This window comes from Centropristis striata, chromosome 16 (assembly GCF_030273125.1).
Source record: "Centropristis striata isolate RG_2023a ecotype Rhode Island chromosome 16, C.striata_1.0, whole genome shotgun sequence".
In the NCBI taxonomy this organism is placed as follows: Eukaryota; Metazoa; Chordata; class Actinopteri; order Perciformes; family Serranidae; genus Centropristis; species Centropristis striata.
The window spans coordinates 760,920-788,205 of record NC_081532.1 but is presented as its reverse complement, the minus strand read 5'-3'; the positions used below and the strand labels follow the sequence as shown (position 1 = coordinate 788,205).

The 27,286-nt window shown below is 36.5% G+C and overlaps 1 protein-coding gene across 1 annotated transcript; it reads right to left on the bottom strand.

Annotated features, from left to right (window-relative positions):
* Positions 1 to 752: 752 nt before the first annotated feature.
* LOC131987739 (protein delta homolog 1) lies at positions 753 to 18,531 on the bottom strand. The gene is made up of 8 exons (XM_059352603.1): positions 18,273 to 18,531; positions 18,100 to 18,113; positions 17,786 to 17,857; positions 16,636 to 16,699; positions 15,063 to 15,193; positions 11,806 to 11,947; positions 2,689 to 3,056; positions 753 to 1,246 (listed from the first exon to the last, which is right to left on the bottom strand). The coding sequence occupies exons 3-8, from the start codon at positions 17,835 to 17,837 to the stop codon at positions 753 to 755; spliced, it is 1,251 nt and encodes a 416-aa protein (XP_059208586.1). The 5' UTR covers positions 17,838 to 17,857; positions 18,100 to 18,113; positions 18,273 to 18,531.
* Between the last annotated feature and the right edge of the window lie 8,755 nt (positions 18,532 to 27,286).

The following is a 27,286-nucleotide window of genomic DNA, read 5'->3' as shown; positions in this document are numbered from 1 at the left end:
GCAAAGATATAGAACATAAAAACTCTGTCGGGTCACTTGAGACCATGTTGTTGTGCATCAAAGGGTTAATGGTTAATACAGCTTAAATGTTTTCAACAGTTTGATAAAAAGTATATTTACAGTCCCGTGTCATGGTGGTCCACTTGGTCCAGGAGACGATACATTCATATATATTCCAGTATGTAGTCCAGTGTGTCTCTCTTTATTAATACAACTGTACAACAGTCATTATATTCCCTTTGTGGCACTTTTAGACAAGTTTATTAAACTCCTTTATAATCAGATGGAGGTGTAATGTCTCCCAAAGCTGGTGAGTCTGATCTTCTCGGGCAGGATGATGTTGACGGAGTGCTCCGGCTCCTTCAAATCTACTAGATTAAAGTGGCAAATCTACAAGAAAAAAAGTTGCAGATTTAAGAGATTTAAAGTAGCAAATCTGCGCGAAAGAAGTCGTAGATTTACGGGAAAAAAGTGAAAAAAGCAACTTTTTTTCCTCGCAGACTCACCATTTTAAATCTCATAAATCTGCGCAATCTACAAGAAAAAAAGTTGCAGATTTAAGAGATTTAAAATTGCAAATCTGCGCGAAAAAAGTCGTAGATTCACGAGAAAAAAGTGAAAAGAAGCAACTTTTTTTTCTCGCAGATTCACCACGTTAAATCTCATAAATCTGCACTTTTTTTTCTGGTAGATCTGCCACTTTAATCTTGTTGTTTATTAAACTCCTTCCAGAGGGAGAAGACGCTTCATAATCAGATGGAGGTGTAATGTCTCCCGAAGCTGGTGAGTCTGATCTTCTCGGGCAGGATGATGTTGACGGAGTGCTCCGGCTCCTCCTGGTGGCCTCCTCCTCCTCCTCCTCCTCCAGCTTCTCTCAGCAGGTGTTCCCTCTGCTGGCGGACCAGCTGGCTGTACTTGGCGTTGGCGAGCCACGCCTCGCAGCGTCCGAAGAAGACGATGCCGGTGGTGCCGAGGATGACCACGCAGGTGAGCAGCGCCAGCATGCCGAAGCAGACGAGCTGGCCGTGGGTGACCAGGACGCCCGGGGAGTGCACCGTCTCCTTCAGGGTGATCTTCAGCAGGTCTCTCTCCGGAGGCCTCAGCAGCTTGTGGAAGGTGTGAGCAGGGAGGGAGTAGTGCTGGGGGGTCAGGGCGAAGACCCGGTGGTCCACCACGGGTCTGGAACCACCGGACGGCTTGGAGGGCTTGGCCCGGGGCCGGTGCTGCAGCACGGAGCACGTCGGACCTGGAAACAGGGTCAAAAAAAGTATTGATACTCGAAAAAGTATGGAAAAAACAATGATGTCTTGAAATAAATACAAATATACTTATTTCGAGAAATTGTGGCTTGAAAAGCCCGACTGTAGTAACATTAAAATAAGCCAGAAATACTTGAAACTAGCACGTTTTGGTGGATAGAAAATGCTTTTGAAATATAATTAAACTAAAACTCTCAACTGGAGCCAATATTTTAGGTAAAAACTCACCATATTCAACAGTTGAAGAGATTGAAAAGCATGAAAAAGCTCACAATGTCAATCCTAAAAACAAGTCTTTACACATGACTGAAATCCCTATGAAGAGGTTATTGATACTAAAACATTTACAGGAAAATTATGTCAGCTGTTTGGGTGCATGTACATTTACATTTACATTTAGTCATTTAGCAGACACTTTTATCCAAAGCGACTTACAGGAAGAATAAAAGCAAACAATCAAGGTCTAGTGCAATAAGAGCTATTAGTGCATCAATAAGTGCTAGTGACAATTCTTTAAGGAGTAGAATTATGGTGTGGTGCTAGGAGAGAAGATGCTCTCTGAAGGTCTTCAGGAGTTTTTTAAAGGTAGAGAGGGACGCCCCTGCTCTGGTTGGAACTGGTAGTGGTTCCACCAGCGGGGAACAAGAAGTGCAAAGAGTCTGGATTGCCTTGGACCAACGGGGGGTAAGTATTGATGCTAAAACGTTTACAGGAAAATTATGTCAGCACTGGGTTTCAAAGTTTCAGCTGTTTGGGTGCATGTAGAAATATCGAATTACTAGGGCCGGGACTTTAACGCGTTAATTAAGATGAATTAATTACACAAAAATTAACGGGTTAAAAAAATTGACGCATTTTAATGGCACTTGGAACGCACCAACTAGCGTTGATGAGTTGAGACAACAACAAACCACAGTGAACATGAAGGAAGAAGCTGATGAGACCTTTGGTTGGCCCCGTGGATGATGGGACATTTAGTTACTAAAAACCAACGGATGGAAGCGTCCATAAGAGCATGGTTGTGTTGCTAGGCAACAAGGAATTCACATATCACCATAGCAGCACATCCAGCCTCAAGTGTCACCTCAATGCTAAACATATAGCAGCTAGCGGCTAGTGTGCTAGCTAGCGTGGATTGTGTTTTACTTCAAAAAACAAAGTATTCTAGTTTACAGAAGGTCTACCTACCTATAGGCTACCTGGATTTATGAAATGTTCTATATTTATAAATATGCTATTGCTACACTTGATGGCAAAAATTGCACTGGTCTGTTGGACTTGAACAAAAATAAACAATATTTTTGTTGCTTAAGCTTATGTATTCAGTCATTATTCAATGGTATACTAAAAATCCATGTGAAAAAATGACTTCTCCCTGTTCTCAGGTCAAATATTTATATGCGTATGAGTATTGGTGACAACCCTATACCTGTAAACCATTTCTGGCAAATGCAGTGGAAGGTCCCGTCAGGTCGACCGACACATGTGGCCCCGTTGGTGCAGGGCGACAGGCTGCTGCAGGGCGACAGGCTGCTAATGCTGCTGCTGCTGCTGCTGCTGGTGGTGGTGGTGGTGGTGGTGTTGCAGGTGAAGCCGGTGAAGCCGAGCGGACAGACGCAGCTGAAGGCCAGGCCGTGGTTGGTGCAGTTCCCTCCGTGGAGACACGGGTTGGGCTGGCAGCTGTCAGCGCTGATCTCACAGAAGTCTCCAGAAAACCCCGGAGGACACAAACAGGAAGAGAAACCAGACGAGACGTCGGAGTTTTCTGTACATGTTCCTCCGTTCTGACAAGGAGAGCTGCAGGACACAGAAACACAAAGTTAAAGGTTTCCTCTGGACAGCAACACAGTCTAAAATGTTTACTATATCCATATTTGGTGTCCATTTTTCTTCACCTATATGATCTGACAGTTATTTTCTCACTTTAACCTACTTTATCAACATATTGAGCCCAAAAATCATGAAATCCGAGTTGATTTACCACAAAAAAACAGACACAGAAACACAATGTTAAAGGTTTCCTGTCGACAGCAACACATTCTCTGTGTAATAATAATGAATGCAGCACTGCATGTGTGCATGAAAAAAAAGGTCACGTCTGTAGGTCAATTTTAGCTCATTCATATGCAACAAAAGCAATGACCCCATGACGCTCCCTTGTGGGATCCCGCAAAATATGGATTCAGGTCTAGAAAGCACCCCATTAACTTTCACTTCAAGAAATCTACTGTAAAACAGGATTTGATGGTTGATTTACTGATTTATAAGCTGCTGCACCAGATAACCGTTCTGGATGTTAACCCTCTGGGGTCTGTGATGGTGGCGTCCTGATCAGATCATGTGACGTTTAACAAAAAAACGAGGTCATATGGAGCGCTGCTATCAACTTCACTCCAAAGTACAGACCAGAAACCTTCTCCCAGTTTTTGTTTGACATTCCTAGCTCATGTAAAACCAAAGATATGATAGTTTTAATTTGATAGAACAGAAATATTTGAGCGTTGGTGGAGCTCTCTGTGTCATTGAACACATAGTTTGTTTTGAAGAGTTGCAGCTAACAAGGAAAAAAGCCTATAAATATACATGTTTTTATGGGACTTCTTGTACTTTTTTGTAATTTTTACCTTTTTATATGTTCATATTTGCATCCTATGTTTACATTTTTAAGTTCCAAAACAGTTCATTGAGCATATTTGTAGTTTTTATTGTAGCAAAAAGTATAACTTTTCAACTCGGATTTCATGATTTTTTTGCTCAATATGTTGATAAAGTCACACAGTCTCTGTGTAATAATAATAATTTGTAATTTATTTATTTCAAAACAGGGACAGCGCACAATAAGACATTAATCTTGTACAACAAGAGAAGATGCATCGTACTAGCAGGTTCTAGCTGATTGCTATTTTCCATCAGGTTGATGGAACAATACATACAAAATTAGTATAGAAAAATACAGAACAAGGCAAAGAGACAATAAATAAAATATATCAATAGAAACATTGAAATGTTATTGTATTGAAATAATGAATGCAGCACTGTGTGGCCGTTTTTGAATACTTTTGATTTTGGCCTAAAATGTTTACTATACCCATATTTGGTGTTCATTTTTTCTTCACCTATATGATCAGACGGTTATTTTCTCACTTTAACCGACTTTATCAAGACATTGAGCCCAAAAATCATGAAATCCGAGTTGAAAAAATTATACTATCGACTACAATAAAACCACAAATATGCAGAACAGAGAAACACAATGTTAAAGGTTTCCTGTGGACAGCAACACATTCTCTGTGTAATAATAATGAGTGCAGCACTGCATGTGTGCATGAAAAAAAGGTCACGTCTGTAGGTCAATTTTAGCTCATTAATATGCAACAAAAGCAATGACCCCATGACGCTCCCCTGGGGGATCCCGCAAAATATGGATTCAGGTCTAGAAAGCATCCCATTAACTTTCACTTCATGAAATCTGCTGTAAAACAGGATTGGATGGTTGATTTATTGTTTTATAAGCTGCTGCACCAGATAACCGACAGTATTTCCCTGCTGGATATTAACCCTCTGGAGTTTGGGGCTATTTTGGCCGTTTTTGAATCATTTTCGTTCTGCCTGTATAAAACACTTAAAACAATGTTTACCACGTCATGTCGGTATCTTTTTCTTTTCTTTTTTTTGTGGTTATAAGAATAATCTCCAGGATCTGAACCCTAGCAGACATTTACAGATGGCACGTCCTCCTGCTGAGCCCCGTTAATTAGTTTGATTGAGGAGTGAATTTTAAATCCTTAATTATAAACCACTCTCCGGTCTCTGTTACATGGATCTGACCCCAGAGACTCTATTATCTATATGCCTGCTCATTAAAACTATGATTTGGATCGTGATAATAAAGATAATGATGTTAAGCGGAACGTGATGCTGTGATATTGCTGCACCAAGTATCCAGACATTTAAAAGGAGGCCGTTTATTATCTAGAGGAGACATTAAAATCCTAAAGAAAACCTGGTTCAACATCTGTTTTACTCTAAATGAGACCATCATTTATATAATGATGATCATGCTGTATTAAAGACTAAACCCTCTGGGCTCTGAGCCTATTTTGGTCGTATTTGAATAATTTTGATTTTGCTCTAAAATGTTTACTATACCCATATCATTTTTTGTATTTTTTTTGTGTTTTTTGTCATTTTTGTGAGGTTTTTGTATTTTTTGAGTGTTTTTATGTTTGTGTATTTTTTGTGTTTCTTTGTGTTTTTATATGTGTTTTCTTGTAATTGTTTGTGTTTTTATGTGTTTTTTTGTATTTTTGTGTTTAAATGTGTTTTTTTGTATTTTTTGTGTTTCTTGTGTGTTTTTTGTCTTTTTTGTGAGGTTTTTGTGTTTTTTGTGTGTTTTTGTGTATTTTTCTGTGCTTTTTTGTAATATTCGTTTGTGTATATTTCAAAATGTTGATCCAGTAAGTCAAAATGAAAATAATTAATAATCATGTCATAAAGGTGAGGTTGTGCTGAAAACAATGATACCAACACATCATGGTGAAGATTTTTAACTGGTTTTTATACAGACAGAATGAAAAGGAGTCAAAAACCAACAAAATAGCCCCAAACTTCAAAGGGTTAACTACAAAATAACTTAATCAGTGAATCAAATCAACCGATGTTGGTGGTTTCAGCTCTAGAGTAACATTTTATATTAGATATTGATTTATTTTGCCCAGCCCTAATGAAAGTCGTTGGCTGAATCCCATTTTCTGCAAATGAAAAATCTGTTGCCGTAACAAGATATAAAAGCAGCAAAAGCAGATCTGATCAGTTTAAACTCTGATGGAAACCGCAGGATAAAAACAATCGATGTCTCTAAATGCACCTCGTGTAATTACACAAGTCCCTAACAATCCGTCTGTGTGAGCCAAGAGAAAAATAGCTCTGGGTTTAGACGTCTCCTGGTGTTTTGAAGAGGAGCTGATTAATGAAACCTCACGGAGGCCTTTTAATGGAGACGGATTCCTCTGAAGCTTCATTCGTCTCACGGCAACAACCAGCCGACTAAAGATAAGAAATAAATAGCTACAAATAAGCAAATACATGCTGGAAACAAGCAAAATTATCTGCCAGTGCAGAAAGTCATTTTTTCTTCAAGTAAGTAAAATTGTCTCGGCACTGGAAGAACAATGATGTCTGGAAATTAATCCAAAAATACTTAATTAGAGCAATTATTGCTTGAAAAGCCCGACTGTAGTAACATTAAAACGAGAAAATGTCCTCTGGGTAAATAGTGAAAGGGCCACGGGGGCTACTGCCGGTGTGTGTACACTATGATGAGATTCTTCAGAGATTTATAACAATTAATACTAGTAATGTTATGATACTATATAATATACAAGGAGCACACCTACAACAAGCATTCCTTTACAAGTATTTATTTATACAGCAACCTATGACCTTTAACCTCTAAATGTGTGTGTGTGTGTGTGTGTGTGTGTGTGTGTGTGTGTCTGGTTCTCTCTTTCTGTGAGAGATACATCAAAGGATCAAAGGCTTTGTGGTCGACCAATCAGAGCAGAGCAATCAACAGAATTAACTGGCAGCTGTAGAATGTTCCTGAACAGTGACAGCAGCCAGAGGTGGACAGACTGGAATTTCTGGCCTCGAACAGAAAGCATTTTTGTCAAAACCATAATACCTATCATTGATCCGACTTCACTTTGAGTGTCCTGAGTTCTTCCTGAACGTCTACATATGTTTTTTGTGAAGAAAAATGAAAAAATAGCTTTGTTAGAGCGATCTAAAAAAACTGTTACATCTCCCTTTTTCAGAAATCTTCCTGCGTTTTTAATATGGGACCCAATGAGGCTGTTGGTGGTGTTGGTGGATCATCTGTGCGTCCTACGCCCAAACTATAACTCTGACAGCTTTACCAGAGGATTGTGAGGGAGAAGACTAATTTTCCTACGTTTCTATGTATAAATTATTTCTGTAGAGTGGAATTTGCGGCCTGGAGCGCAGTTTTCAAATTTATTTTTTGACAGTTTTTTCTCTCCCTCTACACTCTGGTGATGATGTCACACACTGTGACACGAACATTCCGTGCAATACACACCCATTATAATCTCAGAATTTCTCCAGAAATTATCATGGTCATTGAACAGGGATTGATAAAAAACTATATGACCTATCGAAACGTGGATTAATACACCGATACACAAGACTTGTGTCTACTGTTTAAAGTTTAAATGGAGTCTCTAGGTGAAATTATGCCGGAGAAGTAGACGTTTAAAAATCTCCAATTATTGTTCTTTTCACTCATTTTTTTCGTCCCTCCCATTCACTTCAATGCAAAATTTTGCACAGCTGTAGGGGCCAGTGTTCGGTGCTAAAAACAAGTCTTTAAACAATAAGATAATTAAATAAGCACATAATAATAATACTAATAACTAACTAAGCACATAAAGCTATGGTCAGTAGGTAAATCATCCTCAAAACAATATCATTAAGAAACTATTGATAGATAGAAGAAGAAAATACTTGGTGAGCTTCATGTTTTTGCAGCTTACTGTGTAAATAATACTAGTGTGATGTTTGGGAGGAGGAGGAGAGCTGTCAGCTGTTTGAGGCTGAGCTGCAGGTTATTGGATTCTCGTTGTGTCGTTCATGTCAACAGACTGCTGTCAGAGAACAAACATGGCGGTTTCAGCGTCTGGAGGCTGATTCAGCTCCTCGTTCCCCCGGAGACTCTTTCATATCGGAGTCTGACGGCTGGAGGAGGATCATTCAGTCTGTAATCCAGCGGAGAAAAGGCAGCGATGAGGCCGTTTTTAGACATTAACCCTTTAGAGTTTGTTCTGTTTCCTCCATGTCTGACTCCTTCCATCCTGCCTGTATTCACCTTAAAACATGTTTAAATACCATGTTGGTATATTTTTCACCTATATGACCTGATAATAATAATAATAGATTTTTTATTCTGACTTACTGGATTAAAACATTGTGAACCAAAAAGAAACAAAGAAAAACCAACATAAATGTGATCTTGTGATTGTGTGTGATCCTGTCATCAACTCTGGTTTTATTCTAGTGGGACTCTGTTTGATTTGGCTCTTTGTGTTTAGCCCAACAAATTTGGTCATTTTGTGTCTTTTTTTTATCATTTTGTGTCTTTTTTGGTCATTTTGTGTCTTTTTTGTCATTTTTTTGTGTCTTTTTGGTACTTTTGTGTCTGTTGTTGTGTCTTTTTTTGTCATTTTGTGTCTTTTTTTGGTCATTTTGTGTCTTTTTTTTAGTCATTTTGTTTCTTTTTTTTTAGTCATTATGTGTCTTTTTTGTAATTTTGTGTCTTTTTTTGGTCATTGTTGTCATTTTGTGTCTTTTTTTGGTCAATTTGTGTCTTTTTAGTCATTTCGTGTCTATTTTAGTCCTTTAGTCCAAATAAAATGTGATTTTTAATCTTTTATTACTTTCAAAACACAAATGTCAGTCATGGTGATTTAATAGCAGTTTTCGTGTTCGTGGACTTTTTTGCTACTACATAAAAAATACTAATGCAATCAAATCAATTCTGTTGCTAATATTTGACATATCAAAGACTCTAATCACCACCAAAACCCTCAGCTCCATAATATTTATTATATGGGAAATAATTCATCTTTTGTGTTCTTTTGAAATAAATTTTGGAAAAATTAAAATACATAAACTGGCATATAAAGGGTTAAAATTCTGAAAAATGATTTAATATTTGGTAGTTTTGAACATGTCTGATGTTGTTTAAGAGATTTATGGGGAAAAAATCAGAAAAATCTTGATGTTTGGTGATTTAATATGAGTTTTAGTGTTAAATAGTTGGTTCCTGCTGCAGTACAGGCTGCTTCCTGTGTGTTTTACAGTAATTGGTTGAGTTGAGATATATTTATCAGCCTGGAGCCGTTAGAGTCCTGGTAATAGGTAACGCAGATGTAATTACATGGAGACAAGGACAGACCCTGAATGTATCATTAAACTGTCCCCTGTGGAGCAATGCATTGTGGGATACCTGTGCTGCTCTACAGTCTAACTGCAGTAGCTACATTCTTGAGTTAAAACTAAAAATTAACTCCTTGATGTCTGTTTTATCTTGTGACTAAGTTTTAGATTTCAATTTTGCTTTATTTTTGAGAAATAATGATGCAAAAACCACAAAATCCAACTCAAACCAAGCAGTAATTCTACTTACCACAGTCTGATTTGGAAAAATATACTAATTTAAACATAAAAATGATAGAAATTATAAGTTTATATGACAGTGAAATTATTATCTAGAGTGATGAAGTAAAAAAGTGAGATTAAATGATATTAAGACTGAAATATAACATTTCTTTATAATATTACCAGATGTAAAAATGATCAAAAAGGACACAAATTGGCAAAAAATAGATGTAAAAATGATTTTAAAAGACACAAAATGACAAAAAAAATTGATGTAAAAATGATTTTAAAAGACACAAAGTGACAAAAAAATTGATGTAAAAATGATTTTAAAAGACACAAAATGACAAAAAATAGATGAAAAAAATCATCAAAAAAGACAAAATGACAAAAAATTGATGAAAAAAATGATTAAAAAAAGACACAAAATGACAAAAAATATATGTAAAAATGATTTAAAAAAAAGACAAAATGACAAAAAGTATATGAAAAATAGATGTAAAAATGGTAAAAAAAAAAAAAAAAAAAACATTAAAAATAACGCAAAATGACAAAAAATAGATTAAAAAATCATCAAAAAAGACGCAGAATGTGGCAGCCTCATTGAGGAAATATGATTTGTTTCAATATAATTCATGAGTTCAAAAGATGTTTGAATGAAGCATCTTCGTGAAGCTGCAGCTTCTCTAACAGATAGTGAATCCAACTAGAGAGCAACATGCTGCTGTGGTCTTCATCACAGCAGGAAGATGAAGAGTTAATCCTCTGATTCTGTCTTTACATCAGAAGATTCATGTTGGAGAATTCATGAATCCTGTTTGTTTAGTCTGAATAAACACAGTTACAGTCTGATGAATACATTAAAGGTGTCACATCACACATGTTTCACATTTAGGGAGAATGTTTTTGAGAAAACATCATACATGTGTTCTATGTGTTCCACTGGGTCTGTGTTCTATCCTCCATAATGTTCCTTTAAGGATCACTGGGTCTGGGTTCTAATGGGTTCTAATGGGTTCTTATGGGTTCTGATGGGTTAAACTGGTCTAAATCTCTCCTGATGAGCTCACGAGGTTCTGGTTCTTGGAGCAGAACCTTTGAGTCTGGAGGGAACGTCCACCATTGTTCTAAACGTATGAACAGGACATGGATTAGTGACGTCAGTCTGGTATCTGATTATTGATCCAGGACACTGTGGGAACCTGATACCAGTATTGATTGATTGGATTGGTCCACACTATGTGACGCTGTAAAAGGTTTGTTGCTGCACTGTAAAAAGATGTTACAGTAAAACTGTCAAATTACATCAGAAGTAGGATGATGAAGAAGTCATGCTTTAGAGCAGGGGTCTCAAACTGGCGGCCCGCGGGCCAATTGTGGCCCTCGTGATGATATTTTGTGGCCCCCACCTTGATATGAAAGTTTAATGTGAGTTTTATATGAATGGCACTTTACCGTGTTGTGGTGGAAGGTCCCTTTAATTACTGTTTTGGTAATTTTGTGTCTTTTTTTGTAATTTAGTTTTTTTCTGTCATTGTGTGTCTTTTTTTAATAATTTTGTGTCTTTTTTGGTAATTCAGTGTCTTTTTTGGCCATTTCTTTGTCTTTTTGTGTCTTTTTTGTAATTTTGTGTCTTTTTTGTAATTTTGTGTCTTTTTTTGGTCATTTTGTGTCTTTTATTGTAATTTTCTGTCTTATTTAAGTAATTTAGTTTTTTTTCTGTCATTTTGTGTCTTTTTTAATAATTTTTTTAATCTTTTTTGGTAATTCAGTATCTTTTTTGGCCATTTTTTGTCTTTTTGTGTCTTTTTTGTAATTTTGTGTCTTTTTTGGTAATTTTGTGTCTTTTTTTTAGTAATTTTGTGTCTTTTTTAATCATTTTGTGTCGTTTTTAATAATTTTGTGTCTTTTTTTGGTGATTCCGTGTATTTTTGGGTAATTTTGTGTCTTTTTGTGATTTTTTTGTGGTATTTTTTTGTAATTTTGTGTCCTTTTTCTGTCATTTTGTGTCTTTTTTTAGTAATTTTGTGTCCTTTTTCTGTCATTTTGTGTCTTTTTTTAGTAATTTTGTGTCTTTTTTTAGTAATTTTGTGTCTTTTTTGGTGATTCTGTGTATTTTTTGCTCATTCTGTGTCTTTTTTGTGATTTTTTTCCGGCATTTTTTGTGATTTTGTGTCTTTTTTGTGTCTTGTTTTTGGTCATTTTGCATCTTTTTTAATTAATTTAGTTTTTTCCTATCATTTTGTGTCTTTTTTTTAGTAATTCTGTGTCTTTTTTGGGTCATTTTCATACCAAAAAACTCAAATTACCCCTGCTTTAGAGCTTTTGTAGCCCCCAGACTGTTAATAAATAAAACGGGCTGTGTTACCTGTCTGAGAGGCAGAGTCCGGTCCTCAGGTGGCAGTGGTCTCCGGTGTACCCGGGGGGGCAGATGCAGAGGAAGCCCCCCTCCCCGGTCTCTATGCAGGAGGAGTTACCAGCACAAGGCCTGGAGGAGCAGCGCCGAGTGTCTGTTGGAGGAGAAACAGAGAAAAGGAGCTTTTTATAGACCGTGTACTCTCTCTCTCACTTCCTGTCTCTCTGTGTGTTTTCCCTGCTGCTCTCCTTTGTTTCCACTCTCTCAGCTCCATCTTGTCACCAGAACAGAAGTGAGAACTGAACCAACAGTAGCTCATATGTTCAACACAATAATACATTCAGTGTGTGTGTGGGCTGATAAGGAGGTCAGACTGAGCCAGGAGCCTGAGGAGCATCTCACTTCTTTTAATCTTCTCCTCGTTTGTTTCTACTGTTGCTTCAGGGCCAACAAGTCACTTCTACACTCTGTGATAATGGAGGTGGTAGATGCACTAATGAGGAACGGGCTGGAGGGTTTAAGATGAGGTTGTATGAGGTAGAACCAGGCAGGAGAACCAGCACACTGTAAAAAATATGTGTCTAAAACCAGATAAACAGTAAATCTAAAGGTTTAAAACCAGATCAAACAGTAAATCTAAAGGTCTAAAACCAGATCAAACAGTAAATCTAAAGGTCTAAAACCAGATCAAACAGTAAATCTAAAGGTCTAAAACCAGATCAAACAGTAAATCTAAAGGTCTAAAACCAGATCAAACAGTAAATCTAAAGGTCTAAAACCAGATCAAACAGTAAATCTAAAGGTCTAAAACCAGATCAAACAGTAAATCTAAAGGTCTAAAACCAGATCAAACAGTAAATCTAAAGGTCTAAAACCAGATCAAACAGTAAATCTAAAGGTCTAAAACCAGATCAAACAGTAAATCTAAAGGTCTAAAACCAGATCAAACAGTAAATCTGAGGGAAATGATCTTGCTGCATGGACAGATAATTTACCTTGACAAGATTTCTGCAATTAAGATTATTAAATCTAGAAATAAGCATGTTGAACACTTAAAATGAGAAATTAACTCATAAGACAAGATCAATTATTATTCTTAACACTTCTAAATCTAAAGTTTTTTTTTTCTTGGTTAGAAACAAATAATCATCAGGTCACTCTGCTCGGGCCAGTTCATTTGGTCATTTTTTGACCAAAAGAAGATGTAAAAAGACACAAAATGACCAAAAAAAGACGCAAAGACTCCAAAAAAGACACAAAAAGACAAAAAAATACACAAAAAGACACAAAAAAGACACAAAAACACCAATAAAACACCAAAAAAGACACAAAAGACAAAAAAATGCACTCTGCTCGGGCCAGTTCATCACTGCTGGCAGCTTTAATTTATCTGGTTTTAAGAGTTAATTTATTATTTTAAGTGTTCAACAACATTTCTAGATGTAATAATCTTAATTTAATAAATCTTGTCAAGGTAAATTATCTGTCCATGCAGCAAGATCATTTCCCTCAGATTTACTGTTTGATCTGGTTTTAGACCTTTAGATTTACTGTTTGATCTGGTTTTAGACCTTTAGATTTACTATTTGATCTGGTTTTAGACCTTTAGATTTACTGTTTGATCTGGTTTTAGACACCTTTTTACAGTGCATCTATGGTAGACTATGGGGAGTGCCTCATACAACCTCACTTCAAAATATTCAAACTATTCCTCGTTAATTGTCCCACCAGAGAAAATAAAACCCTTGATCTGCTGTATGCTAATGTCAAACATGCTTACAGAGCTACTGCCATGCCCCCAATAGGACGATCAGACCACAACTTAGTTTTTTTAGAGACTTGTTACAAACCCTGTGTGTGGAGGCAACCTGCAGCTAAACTCACAGTCAGGAAATGGACACCAGTATGGACATTGAGACCCGGTCACACCCACTAGGACTGAACGCTGTTTCCACAGTAACAAACCTTGGATTACTAGTGATTTAAAGGCAATCCTCAATGGGAAGAAGGCAGCTTTTAGAGATGGTGACAAAGCACGACTCAGACTAGTACAAACTAGTAGAAATGTGACTTTTAATTCACTTGAACGTTTTAATTTCTGCAGTCTTGGTCAGAAGCACAAAGCAGCAATTAATAATGTGGATTCCTGCAGTTATTTTGTTGCTGCATATTTCATCATGAAGCCCTAATTATTTATAGCCTCGTCTTTTCTCCCGTCTATAAACACAGTTAACTCTGTTCTCCAGACATGTTGAGGCTCTTTGTGGCCCCGGGGCCCCGTGACTCACCTCTGACCCTGTCACACTCAGACTCAGAGAGCTTAATTAGACTCACCTGGTCACAGGCTGCCACCAGCCCTAAACACCATATCTCTGACAGGAATATACTGTCATATTTAGTGGTAAAATATTTAATTCATGCAGCATTTATAAAGTATTTTCTTGTCAATTATATGGCAGAACAGCGTTTCTTTTGATGGAAAAACTTTTTGTTTTGTGTCATTTGTGTCCTTTTTTAGTCATTTTGTGTCTTTTTTTGTCATTTTGTGTCTTTTTTTTGGTCATTTTGTGTCTTTTTTTGGTCATTTTGTGTCTTTTTTTGGCATTTTGTGTCTTTTTTGGCATTTTGTGTCTTTTTTGTCATTTTGTGTCTTTTTGTGTCTTTTTTTATTTTAAATCATTTTTTAGTCATTTTGTGTCTTTTTTAGTCATTTTGTGTCTTTTTTTTTATTTTTAGTAATTTTTTAGTCATTTTGTGTCTTTTGTTAGTCATTTTTTAGTCATTTTGTAGTCATTTTGTGTCTTTTTTGTTATTTTGTCTTTTTTGTCATTTTGTCTTTTTTAGTCATTTTGTGTCTTTTTTTAATTTTTAGTAGTTTTTTAATCATTTTGTGTCTTTTGTTAGTCATTTTTTAGTCATTTTGTGTCTTTTTGTAGTCATTTTGTGTCTTTTTTGTTATTTTGTCTTTTTTGTCATTTTCTGTCTTTTTTTATTTTTAGTCATTTTTTAGTAATTTTGTGTCTTTTTTTAGTCATTTTGTGTCTTTTTTTGTAATTTGGAATCTTTTTTAGTCATTTTGTGTCTTTCTGTCCTTTTTGTGTCTTTTTTTAGTCATTTTTTTTTACAAGTGTCCTTGATTTACGGTGATTAAAAGCATCTCCTACAGTGATATACAATTTTAAATTTCACACCCTATTTCTGATGTAATCCAACAGAGTTTTCCTGTAATTCCTCCACACATTATGTAACAGTGATGTGAGTAGACTCACCCTGGTCACAGAGGCTTCCCACCCAGCCGTCCTGACACGAACACTGCCACGCCTTCTCACAGGATCCGTGGAGGCATCCGGGGAACGGGACGCACCGGGCACAGTCCTCGCCCTGCCAGCCCGGTTTACACCTGACGGAGGAGGACAACCAGACTATTAATACACCACCCACATATATCTGGTCCCTCTGCACGCTCCTTATCTCCTAGTGAGATGACACGTTAAAGCTGCGTGTTTGCATCATTTAAATCATGCAGGAACGGAGATGGAAGTCATTTTGTGTTCCATATTTTTAATGATGTGTAAACAAAAACAACAGAGGGACATACCGATATATTTCAGGCTACATTAGTGTCAATTAGACATGTTGTAGATTTAGATTTGTATAATTTTAAGAACAAACCTGTCACATAAAAAATGAAACCAAATAAACGATACAATATTTAGATATTTGGACAGTCTGTATAAAATGATTAAACTGACGACATAAACATAACAGATAAAATCCATGAATAATAGTAAAAGAGAGAGGGGAAAGAGGAGGAAAAACAAGACATAAATACACAAAAAAAACACACAAAACAAACTTTTTTTTGCAAAAAAGACACACAAAAACGCACTTGAAACACACCGAAAATACATACTTAAAAAAACACACAGACAAAAAATGACAAAAACACACATAAAACACACACAAAACACACATAAAACACACACAAAACACACATAAAACACACACAAAAACACACATAAAAAACACACACAAAAACACAAGTAAAAACACACAAAAAAGACATGAATTCACAAAAAAGCACAAAAAACACACAAAAGAAAAAGAAAAGAAAGGAGTGTGTGTGTGTGTGTGTGTGTGTGTGTGTGTGTGTTACATCGTCACAAAAAAGTCCATAAACGGTCACCATTTATTATAGAATTTGCTCAAGTTTCCCTTCTTGAATATCTAATTTTCTCTATTTTTAAAAATGAAATATAGCCTATTTAACCCATTGTGTTAGATAGATAGATAGATAGATAGATAGATAGATAGATAGATAGATAGATAGATAGATAGATAGATAGATAGACAGACTTTATTCATCCCTAGCTGGGAAATTACAGTGTTCCAGAAGGAGCTGCTGTGTATTTCCAGTTCAGAAGGAGGAGACGTTTAACAATAACTGAAATATAAAAGCTATCATTTCCAATTCTTCAGTAGAATAAATACCCAAAATGCCAAGGAAGAGTCATTTTGGCTCAAGAGCAGAACGACAGTAGCATTTGTCTTGTAAATCTAAATAAAATGATGCTGCAGCAGGGTCCTTGGAGCTCTGTGTGAGATCACAAAGCTTTCTGCTGTTCAAACCAACAAAGGGCTGAATTGGCAATTGACTGAACACAAAACAAGAGCCAAACAAACAGAGAAACAGAAGATCCAGTTGGCTGGGTTATGATTGCATTTCTCCAAGGGAAGAACATTTACAGCTCCAGCGATTTATGGAAATAAGGCAAAAAAAAAAAAGAAACCCCGCAGGGCTCAAGGCTATGATCATCCCCAGCAGAATGAGGCGGTCTATACCTGCACCTCCCCGGCTTCTCACAGAACCCGTTCTCCGTGCTGCACCCCGCACTGCACTCCCAACCTGAGACACACACAGAGGACACACACTGTAAAAAATAACCTCTGCAGGTTTTAGGGTGAAAAACTACTAAACCATGACAGTAAAAGACGTAAAATGATAAATGAGTTAATTCAGTTTCACTAACAATGAAACACTGTAAATGTTTATATCAGACAAAACTGGATTTTTTACATTTAAAAAAATAAAATACATGACTCCACTGTAAAATACTCTGGCACCGTGTTTGTAAACAAAAATATACTGTAATATATAAACAAGCATCACTGTAATTTTTGCATTTATTTTTTTGCAAAAATAATTTTTCTCACTGTTAAATGTACTAAACACCATATCCCTAACATAAATATACTGTTGTACCGTAATATTTAATGGTAAAAATTTTTATTTATAATATGTATATATATATATATATATAAATTTTTTTTTTTTTTTTTTTTTGATGGAAAAACTTGTTTAGTCTCTTTTTAGTGATCTTGTGGCTTTTTAAGTCATTTTGTTTTGTGTCTTTCTTTGTCTTTTTTGTGTATTTTTTTAGTCATTTTGTGTCTTTTTTAGTCATTTTTTGTCTTTTTTGTCTTTTTTTGTCATTTTGTGTAATTTTTAGTCATTTTGTGTCATTTTGTGTCATTTTGTGTATTTTTTGTCATTTTGTGTCTTTTTTGGTAATTTTGTGTCTTTCTGTGTCTTTTTTGTGTCTTTTTTTTAGTAATTTTGTCTATTTTTTTCGTCATTTTGGTGTCTCTTTTAGTCGTTTTGTGCATTTTTTACGGTAAAATATGGAATAAAATGGCAATCTTAAACGTGAAATCACTAATTTGTGCTAATATCATTTTACCGTAATATTACAAAAAAAGTTGCACCGTATTTATTACGGTAAAGTTCTGTCAACCACAGCTGCTGGGTTTTTTTTTTTTACCATAAAAACAACAGTTCCTTTTTTACAGTGTGCTTACATCACAAATCAAAATAAAGCATCCACAGCGATGAAATATTAATCAGTTGGACTTTCTCTGCACGCAGGCAGTGAATGAGTCCAGAGTTAGTTTCTGTTTGTCTCTGAGGACTGATGAATAAAGGGGACATTACCTTCAGTGAAGCCCGTCACGACCACCACTAACAGCACCGCCGTGACATGCATCGTTATTTCCCTCCTTTGTCCTGCAAAACACACAATATTAGCTGGTGAAGTTGCAGAAAAAGCTGTTTGGTTTGAAGATTTATTATTTAATAGACATTATTTAAAAGTTCATTCTAGGGAAACAAAAGAAACCTTAAATGCAGAATTCAGAGCGATGTTTTTACAAATATGGCAAATGTTGTGAGCTTATGCAGAAAAATGTCATAGTGAAAATATCTTATATTTAGTAGTTTTTCTCTCTAATATAATATAATTGACGCACCTGGATCATATGTTCTGCTCCCAGGGGAGGTCCGTTACCACAACCAGGAGACAAGAAGAGAAAATCCATTTCATTTAAAACTGACCTCCTTATTGATTGATTGATTTAGGTTATTTAAGGTCTTATAACCTGTTTAATAGTGCGGGTCCCGGAGCTCCGGATCGGTTTCTCACCTTATGTCGCTGTGTCGCTCCTCCTCCACGCGCCTCCGATCATATTCCACTGTCTGATGGATCAGATCTGACTTGTTTTAGTCCAAAGCGGCGCTGAGAGGAGAGAAAGTGGGAGTCCAGGAGGAGCAGGAGGAGGTCCGGCTGCTGGAGGAGGACCTGCGGGTCTGGACGGGATGCTGCAGAGAGCCGCGTCCCGGAGCACCACGCTCCTCCCATGCACCTCCCACCAGGAGGAGGAGAGGAGGAGGAGGTGCACCAGGCTGACCCCCCAAAGAGGAGAGAGAGAGAGAGATCATTAGTGTCTGTGTTTCATTTAACTCGATGGAGTCTGATTGGGCTATTTTGTCCATTGTTTAATCATTTTCATGTCATTTTGTATCTTTTTTGGTAATTTGTGTCTTTTTTGTGTCTTTTTAGTCATTTTTTAGTAATTTTGTGTCTTTTTGTGCCTTTTTTGGTCATTTTGTATCTTTTTTTTGGTCATTTTGTGTCTTTTTTTGGTCATTTTTTTTTAGTCCAACATAAAATGTGATTTTGAATCTTTTTTTTTACTTTCAAAACACTATCATGCTCAATAAAGAATTTTAAATGTGTCAAATGTGACCAAAGGAGTCAAATCTACCATATAAGAGGGTTCCATCCAGTTCTATCATTTGATACTAAATCTATTTGAGCTTGTCTCTGCTTTGTTTTCTAGTCTGAGAGAGAGAGAGAGAGAGAGAGAGAGAGAGAGAGAGAGAGAGAGAGCTCATTAGTGTCTGTGTTTCTCTTTATGTATAAAAGAGGATGTTATTAACAGCTCTATCACAGATTAGTTCTGCTTCTTTTGTTCTTTCTTTGCTCTGATTTCTTTATCAAAAACACAATCGAATCTACGCTCTGCTGGTCTGAAGCTCTGCCGTGATTCAGATCATTTACTTAAACCTGTTAGAATAGAATAGAATAGAATAGAATAGAATAGAAATACTTTAATAATCCCCGCAGGGAAATTGTGTTCGTCGATCTGACCATCTAAAGGGGGGGGGGGGGTCTGACCGTCTCAAGGGGGGCAAGGCAATGACCACACGTCACAGTCACAAAATGTCATTGTTTATCTGTTTCTTTATTTCAAGACAGAACACGAAGCGAGGGCGACAACGGGCATCCAAAATTATTATTGTTTATTATTATTGTTATATTATTTTGTTGTCCCTTGAGGGTGACTGGCGGTGCCCCTCCTGCAGATGGCACTATCGGCGACCGCCTATTTAAAAAAACACAGTCACAAAAAAATATATAAAAAACAAAAAATGATACAAAAAAATACAAAAAACACACATGAAACACATTAAAAACACAAAAATTACAAAAAAAAACACAAAACACGAAAAATGACAAAACACACAAAAAAATACAAAAAACACACGAAACACACAAAAAGCACAAAAAATTACAAAAAGACACACAAAACACAAAAATAAAAAAAAAATGTGAGACTGTACAGAGTAAAGACACTGACTGTTTAAAGTGCAGTATGCATGTGAGGGAATTGTTCTTATTTATTGCACAAACAAGATCAGAAACTACTGGACCTGATTTATTATCTGACTTGCCCCCCAGTGGAAGATCAGACCGCCATGAATGAAAACAGGCTCCAGTCTCCTTTTTACTCTACAAGCTGCTCTGTGGTGACCAAATGCACTTTAAAACCAAAACCACATCTTTTTCTTTCATGCATTATTTGTTGCATATTGCATATGAATAGTTTTGCATACTGGGTCCCTAAGCAGCCTGGGAATCACATCAACTGGATTTCACTGGAGAGCTGTGACTTTGTGGATTTAATGAGCCTATTTTTATTCATGTGTGAGTCCCTGAAGTCGCTTTTTCTCTGCAGTCAGAGCATTTCACAAACTACAAACCTAGAGATTCACTATGTAAATATAATATATACATCAATAAGGAGGTTTTCTCAGCACTGCAGAGGAAACAGAAGTGGCCGTCATCCAATCACAGAAAATACAGAAATCTCCAAAATATCTTTAAAAACCAGATCACGGCATGGGTTTGTCTCCATTGATCCAAAGGTCTGGCTTTATTGATGTAATATTCCACAGGGTTCTTGACCATTTTATACAGTCTCGAATGACAAATCAATAATAACAAAAACCCCAAATTTGTAAATTTGTTTCTTTTTTGGTCATTCCACGTCTTTTTTGTTCATCTTGTGTGTTTTTATTGGTCATTTTACATCTTTTTTGGTCAATTTGTTGTTGTTTTCTTCAATGCATTTTAATGTCTGGTACAAAAATGTCTAGATATTTTAGCTGATGTAGCTTCAGTTGTACCAGCCATTAAATGAACAAGAAATTGAAGAAACAAGGGTCTAATGATTTTATTCCATGACTGTATATCATGATATATATTGTTATTGAGGTATGAAATGACTTCTATCATCCAGGATGGAAGACTTTCATATCAGCCAGCTGTCAATAAACCTTTATCTGAACTTGATAAATCATTGACGGCCTCGTTGATTTAAGACAGACGCACGAAAATATGAGAAAACAACCAGCAGACAAGATCAGATGAAGGTAAAAACCTCCAGGATCAGAGACGCAAATCCATAATGAGGGACTCAGTTTTCCTCCCACACTGTAAAAAAAACAATTGTTGTTTTTAGGGTAAAAACCAGCAGCTGTGGTTACCAGAACTTTACCGTAATAAATACGGTGCAACTTTTTCTAATATTACGGTAAAATGATATTAACACTGTTGATTTCACGTAGCCTGGGTATACCCAGACTGCCTTGCGCGCTCGAATTTAATTTCGAATCTCCATCCAGTCTGGCAACCAGAGAGGTTTCTTAGCCCTGTTTTAGGATCCAATCACAGAGCGGGGAGGGACGGCAAGACGATGGAAGCTTGTAGTTTTGTAGTTTTCTTACAGATCCAACATGGCTGCAGCAGACACGAAACTCTCTTTAGCTCTAGATGGTGTTTTAAATAGTTTAGAGTGACAGTTGAAAAGCGAAAGGTTGAGGCGAGACCGCCGGTGATTAGCGTCGCCAGCGCTAGCGGCGCTAATCACCGGCGCTACCGTAACGGCGGTGATCTGGCTCCGAGCCGGGGGACAGCGGAGCCCCCAGAGGCCCCCAGCAGCTTGTTTGTTGCCCATAAAATCAGTGGATGTGTGGCTGAATGACATGAGGGGGAATAAAGCGTGAAAATAAATAATCTTGCAGAAAGCGAGAACTGGAGAAGCAAAGCAGCAGCAACACTCTCTCACAGACACACACACAACAAACATCCATCTCTGTTGCTCTACTACGTCATCTGGTATAACTGATCTGATTGGCTAAGAGCTACCTACAGACGCTTTGATAGACATTCTAAGCGTCCAATAAACGGCTCCGGAGGATCGTAAACCACACCTCCTCTACGGAGAAATGAACGGCTGGTTCCCAGACCAAATCTCAAATGAGATTTGGTCTGGTGTTAGCCAGGCTAGATTTCACGTTTAATATTGACATTTTATAACATATTTTACCTTAAAACATACAAAATACACAAAATGACAAAAAAAGACACAAAATGACTAAAAAAGACAAAAAAAAAATTCCATCAAAAGAAACACTGTTCTGCCATATAATTGACAATATACTTCATAAATGCTGCATAAATTAAATATTTTACCATTAAATATTACAGTATATTTCTGTTAGAGATATGGTGTTTAGTACATTTAACAGTGAGAAAAAGTATTTTTACAAAAAATAAATGCAAAAATTACAGTGATGATTGAACACATTAGAACTTTATCTCAGAATATCAGTTGTTTTCAATTAAATTTCCATCTAAAATCTCAGATTTTTTTTTTTTTGTACTCGTAAATTTACCGTTTTTTATATCAAAGAATATCTGATTTATCTGAGTTTTTGTCTTTTGCCATTGTCATCTTTATTCATGATATTCAAGTTTGTTTGTAAATTTACAGTATATTTTTGTTACAAACACGGTGCCAGAGTATTTTACAGTAGAGTAATGTATTTTAAAAAAGAAAAAACTGTAAATCCTGTTTTGGCTGATATAAACATCTACAGTGCTTCATTGTTACTGAAACTGAATTAACTCATTTATCATTTTACGTCGTTTACTGTCATGGTTTATCAGATTTAGACATTTTTTACAGCGTGCTGTCCGATGCTGTGAGTGATAGCAGCCTACATGTCGTCCATAATAATGGCCTTATGTTCTATTCTTAGTCCACTTATTGTGTCCAACCTTCTCTGCTGCTCCCCAAGGGGACTCACACTGTTCTCCTTCCCACACAAACTATAATATGACTTATGGTCCGAGGGAACTCATTATGAATTTCACTTCTCTCAGCCGTTAGCAGCTCGGAAATAAAGATGTGGGAAACGGTGGCCGAGGTAACCGTCAGGGGAAATCTACCGTCTCTGAGTCTCTGAGCTTCTAATCCTCAACACGGCAGCTTTGTGTTTCCTTTCTCACCTTCAGGGTTCACACATTACAGTTTACTGCCTTTATTACACAGATATGTCAAAGGCTTTCTGGCTGAAACAGGTCCACACTGCAAAAAGACAGCTCTTAAAAACAGTAAAAAAGTAGAAAAATTAGGTGTATTTTGCATTTTGATATATTAAAAATATCAAAATTATCTGCCAGTGGAACAAGAAAATTTGTCTTGTCAAGACTTTCCAAAACCAGTAAAAATATCTAATCTCAATGAAGCCACAAATACTTTCTTTGGTAATTTTGTGGCTTTTTTTGGTAATTTTGTGGCTTTTTTTGGTCATTTTGTGGCTTTTTTTGGTCATTTTGTGGCTTTTTTGGTAATTTTGTGGCTTTTTTTTTGGTCATTTGTGGCTTTTTTGGTAATTTTGTGGCTTTTCTTGGGTACATTTGTGGCTTATTTTTGCCATTTTGTGTTTTTTTTGTCAATTTGTGTCTCTTTTGGTCATTTTGCATCTATTTTTGGCCATTTGGCGTCTTCTTTTGATGATTTTGTGTCTTTTTTTGGTCAATTTGTGGGGGGGTTTTGTGGTCATTTTCTTCATACAGCTCCAAAGATTTTCATCTGTATGTACAATATTTTATATTTAGAACTATCTTATCAGACAAACAAAAGCAGACATTCCCTTGATCGGACATATTTCATCTTACTTAGATTCAGTTTTTTCAGAGTGTGAGTTCTGCGTCTAGACCGAGAGCACGAGGGATCCATATATGAATGTAAATGAGTGAGTAAATCAATAGTTTTTCCAGTGAAATGTGGGTAAAAGGAAGAAAGAAAGAAGCTCCCTCTCCTTCCTGCACACAATCAATTATTATTTGTGGGAGAAGGACATTTTGTGTCTTTTTTGTCTTTTGAGTCTTTTTTTGTCATTTTGTGTCTTTTTTTGGGTAAATTTGCTTCTTTTTTTGGGTAATTTTGTGTCTTTTTTGGTCATTTTGTGTCTTTTTTTGGTCAATTTGTGTCCTTTTTGGGTCATTTTGTGTTCTTTTTGGACATTTTGCATCTTTTTTTTGTCATTTTGTGGCATCCAATGAGAGGTTATAAAGAGAGGAGCTGCAGCAGCAACAGATCTAATGTTTTTCAGGTCTCATATCCAGCGTGATCGAGTTTATTTCACTCCTCCAGAGACTTTAGAGCTTGTGGAGCTTGTATCTGCTCTGATGTGATTCTCTGCTATCAGTCTGATCCGCATCACTCCGTCCTTAATGAAATGTCTCAGCTTTCTATCTGCTTTATTAAAGTGAAGGACTCTTCCATTGATTTATTTTCCTCCCACCACTGATCTCATCAGCTCTCTGATCTCTGAGGTCCAGAGGGTTACATTATGGATCTGAGATATGAGTGTTTGTGTCGCTCTGTGACACTTTGAGGTTACATTTGGTTTCCACTCAGGAAAAAGTTGTAATGTTTAAAATGTGTACACTGCAAAAAAACATGAAGCTTACCAAGTATTTTCTTCTTCTATCTATCAATAGCATCTGAATTATCTTGTTTTGAGGATAATGTACCTACTGACCATAGCTTTATGTGCTTATTTAGTTATTAATTATATATCAAAACATGCGGTTTGATCGGGATCGGTGTGCTATTACTTTTCTCTACAGAATATGAATTTTTCACAACGTAAGTCACGAAAAACTGCCCAAAATTTGGCATTGAAGTGAATGGGACGGCTGACAAAAAATGACCGAAAAAGAACAATAATTGGAGATTTTTAAACGTCTACTTCTCCGGCATAATTTCACCTGGAGACTCCATTTAAACTTTAAACAGTAGACACAAGTCTTGTGTATCGGTGTATTAATCCACGTTTCGATAGGTCATATAGTTTTTTATCAATCCCTGTTCAATGACCATGATCATTTTTGGAGAAATTCTGAGATTATAATGGGTGTGTATTGCACGGAATGTTCGTGTCACAGTGTGTGACATCATCGCCAGAGTGTAGAGGGAGAGAAAAAACTGTCAAAAAATAAATTTGAAAACTGCGCTCCAGGCCGCAAATTCCACTCTACAGAAATAATTTATACATAGAAACGTAGGAAAATTAGTCTTCTCCCTCACAATCCTCTGGTAAAGCTGTCAGAGTTATAGTTTGGGCGTAGGACGCACAGATGATCCACCAACACCACCAACAGCCTCATTGGCTCCCATATTAAAAACACAGGAAGATTTCTGAAAAAGGGTGATGGAACAGTTTTTTTAGATCGCTCTAACAAAGCTATTTTTTTTTATTTTTCTTAAAAAAAAAACATATGTAGAGGTTCAGGAAGAACTCAGGACGCTCAAAGTGAAGTCGGATCAATGATAGGTATTATGGTTTTGCCAAAAATGCTTTCTGTTCGAGGCCAGAAATTTCACTCTGCCCACCTCTGGCTGCTTTCACTCTGCCAGAAGATTCCACAGCTGTTAATTCTGTTGATTGCTCTGATCTGATTGGTCGACCCCACGCTTTGATGCTTTGATGTGATTACAGTTACAGATACACGCACACACACACACACACACACACATTTTGAGGTTAAAGGGCATAGTTTGAAATCTCTGAAGAATCTCATCATAGTGTACACACTGTAAAGACTTGTTTTCAGGATTGACATTGTGAGCTTTTTATATTGGCTCCAGTTGAGAGTTTTAGTTGCATGAAGTTTAAATGATATTTCAAAAGCATTTTCTACCACCAAAACGTGCTCGTTTCTAGTATTTCTGGCTTATTTAAATGACAATCACCCATGTGTGCATGTATATGAAAGGTTAGGTTAAAATCACAGTGCAGTCAGATCTCCTTCCCAGTAATAATAATTCTGGTCTGCAGGGAACCAGCGTTCCTCTCTGATCTCAGAGATACACCAGGATTATTTCTAATCCCAGTGAAGGTCAGACACACTCAGATGTTTTTTTTTTTCTCCACACTGGGAAGAAAACATCACACACCTAGAGACACAGCAGGGTTACTGTCATGAAGCCAGTCTAAGGTCTTTCTGTGGAGATTATAAGGACATTCTTTATTAAACTACATATATTTCACTTTTATATGAATGAACAATATCGCCATAATGAGGCACAATTCATTGTTTTGTGCTAAAATAATATTTTCTATATTTTTAAACATATTTTTGATTCACAAATTCATTCCTGTAATGCGTCCGGATAAAAATGTCATGGTTTCCTTACACTTATATACAATAAATATTTAATAAACTTTATACAAATAAAATAAATACATTTCAATAGAATATAATCAAACATAATGGTTTTTAGCAATGTATAAAGAACAAAATCTGAATGAAAATTGTTGATAAAAAATGGTTAAATGTTACGGTAATGATAGAATTGTTTGAATTAAAATATGTGTATATTTTAATAAAATAAATGCTGGTGATACCAGCTACCTTTGAGCATATTTAAGAGCTTGCCAAAGAAAAAAAAAATTTTTTATTTTTTTTATTTTTTATTTAAAAATGTGTTACGGTAATGAATTTAGCTCACAGTGTCTCTAAACATGTCAGAAAATACCTTAAAAATGTTTAAAAATAGATTATAACAGTGGCTTTAGATTGTATTTGTTATAAAGGGTCAAATAAAATATGTATTTAATGCTCTTGGACTTTACTATATCAATGAGAATCAGCCAGCAGATCTGCTTATTACCGCTGTAGATTATTTAATTTTAAATCCACCAGAGATTCAAAATGAATTCATCTGAATTTTCAACATGCAAGAGTAAAATTAGCTATAAAGTCTCTCGTCTCACTCTGAGATCTGATTAAAGAAATCCCTGTTGAGTGGAAATGTAAAGATCAGCTCTGATACAAATCATCTCACTCAAGCTCTCACACTGTGTCTGTGCAGGAAATGAATCTGGAGTATTGAATTCTAAACACATTATGTGGATAATAGTGTGTGTGTGTGTGTGTGTGTGTGTGTGTGTGTGTGTGTGTGTCTGTGTGTTTGTGTGTGTGTGTGTGTGTGTCAGGAGCTTCATTAGCCAGCGGATGTGAGCAGGTGGAGCTCAGCAGGAACACTAACACACATGATCCACAGCAATAAAGCTGCCATAGAACCATAAACATGCATATAAAGGAGATCGTTGATGGTTCTATTAGTCGGAGCGTCTGCTTTGGATTTATAGTTTAAACCAGGCGGCAACCTCCGTGTCTGAGCATGGAGGCCAACCAGGAAGTGCCGTAAGCCTGCAATCCACCGAAAATTCCAGCAGGGGGCGCTAAGTTTGGCTGCAGAAAAAATCTGCCCATTCATTTCAGTGCAAAATTTGAAAACTTCTCACTTGATTTATTACCTCAGAACATTTTTTTCAGGATGACACTATGGTCTCAATCGCTAGTAAAAAATCTGATGTTAATAGTTCTAATAATGGCCCCATTTAGAAGAAAATAGAAGATAAAGAATCGTATGATTTGGGGCGGGGCTACCTTTGATTGACAGGTCACTGACAAGGCGAGCCGTCACCAGGAGAGAGGCAGAACAATGCGTA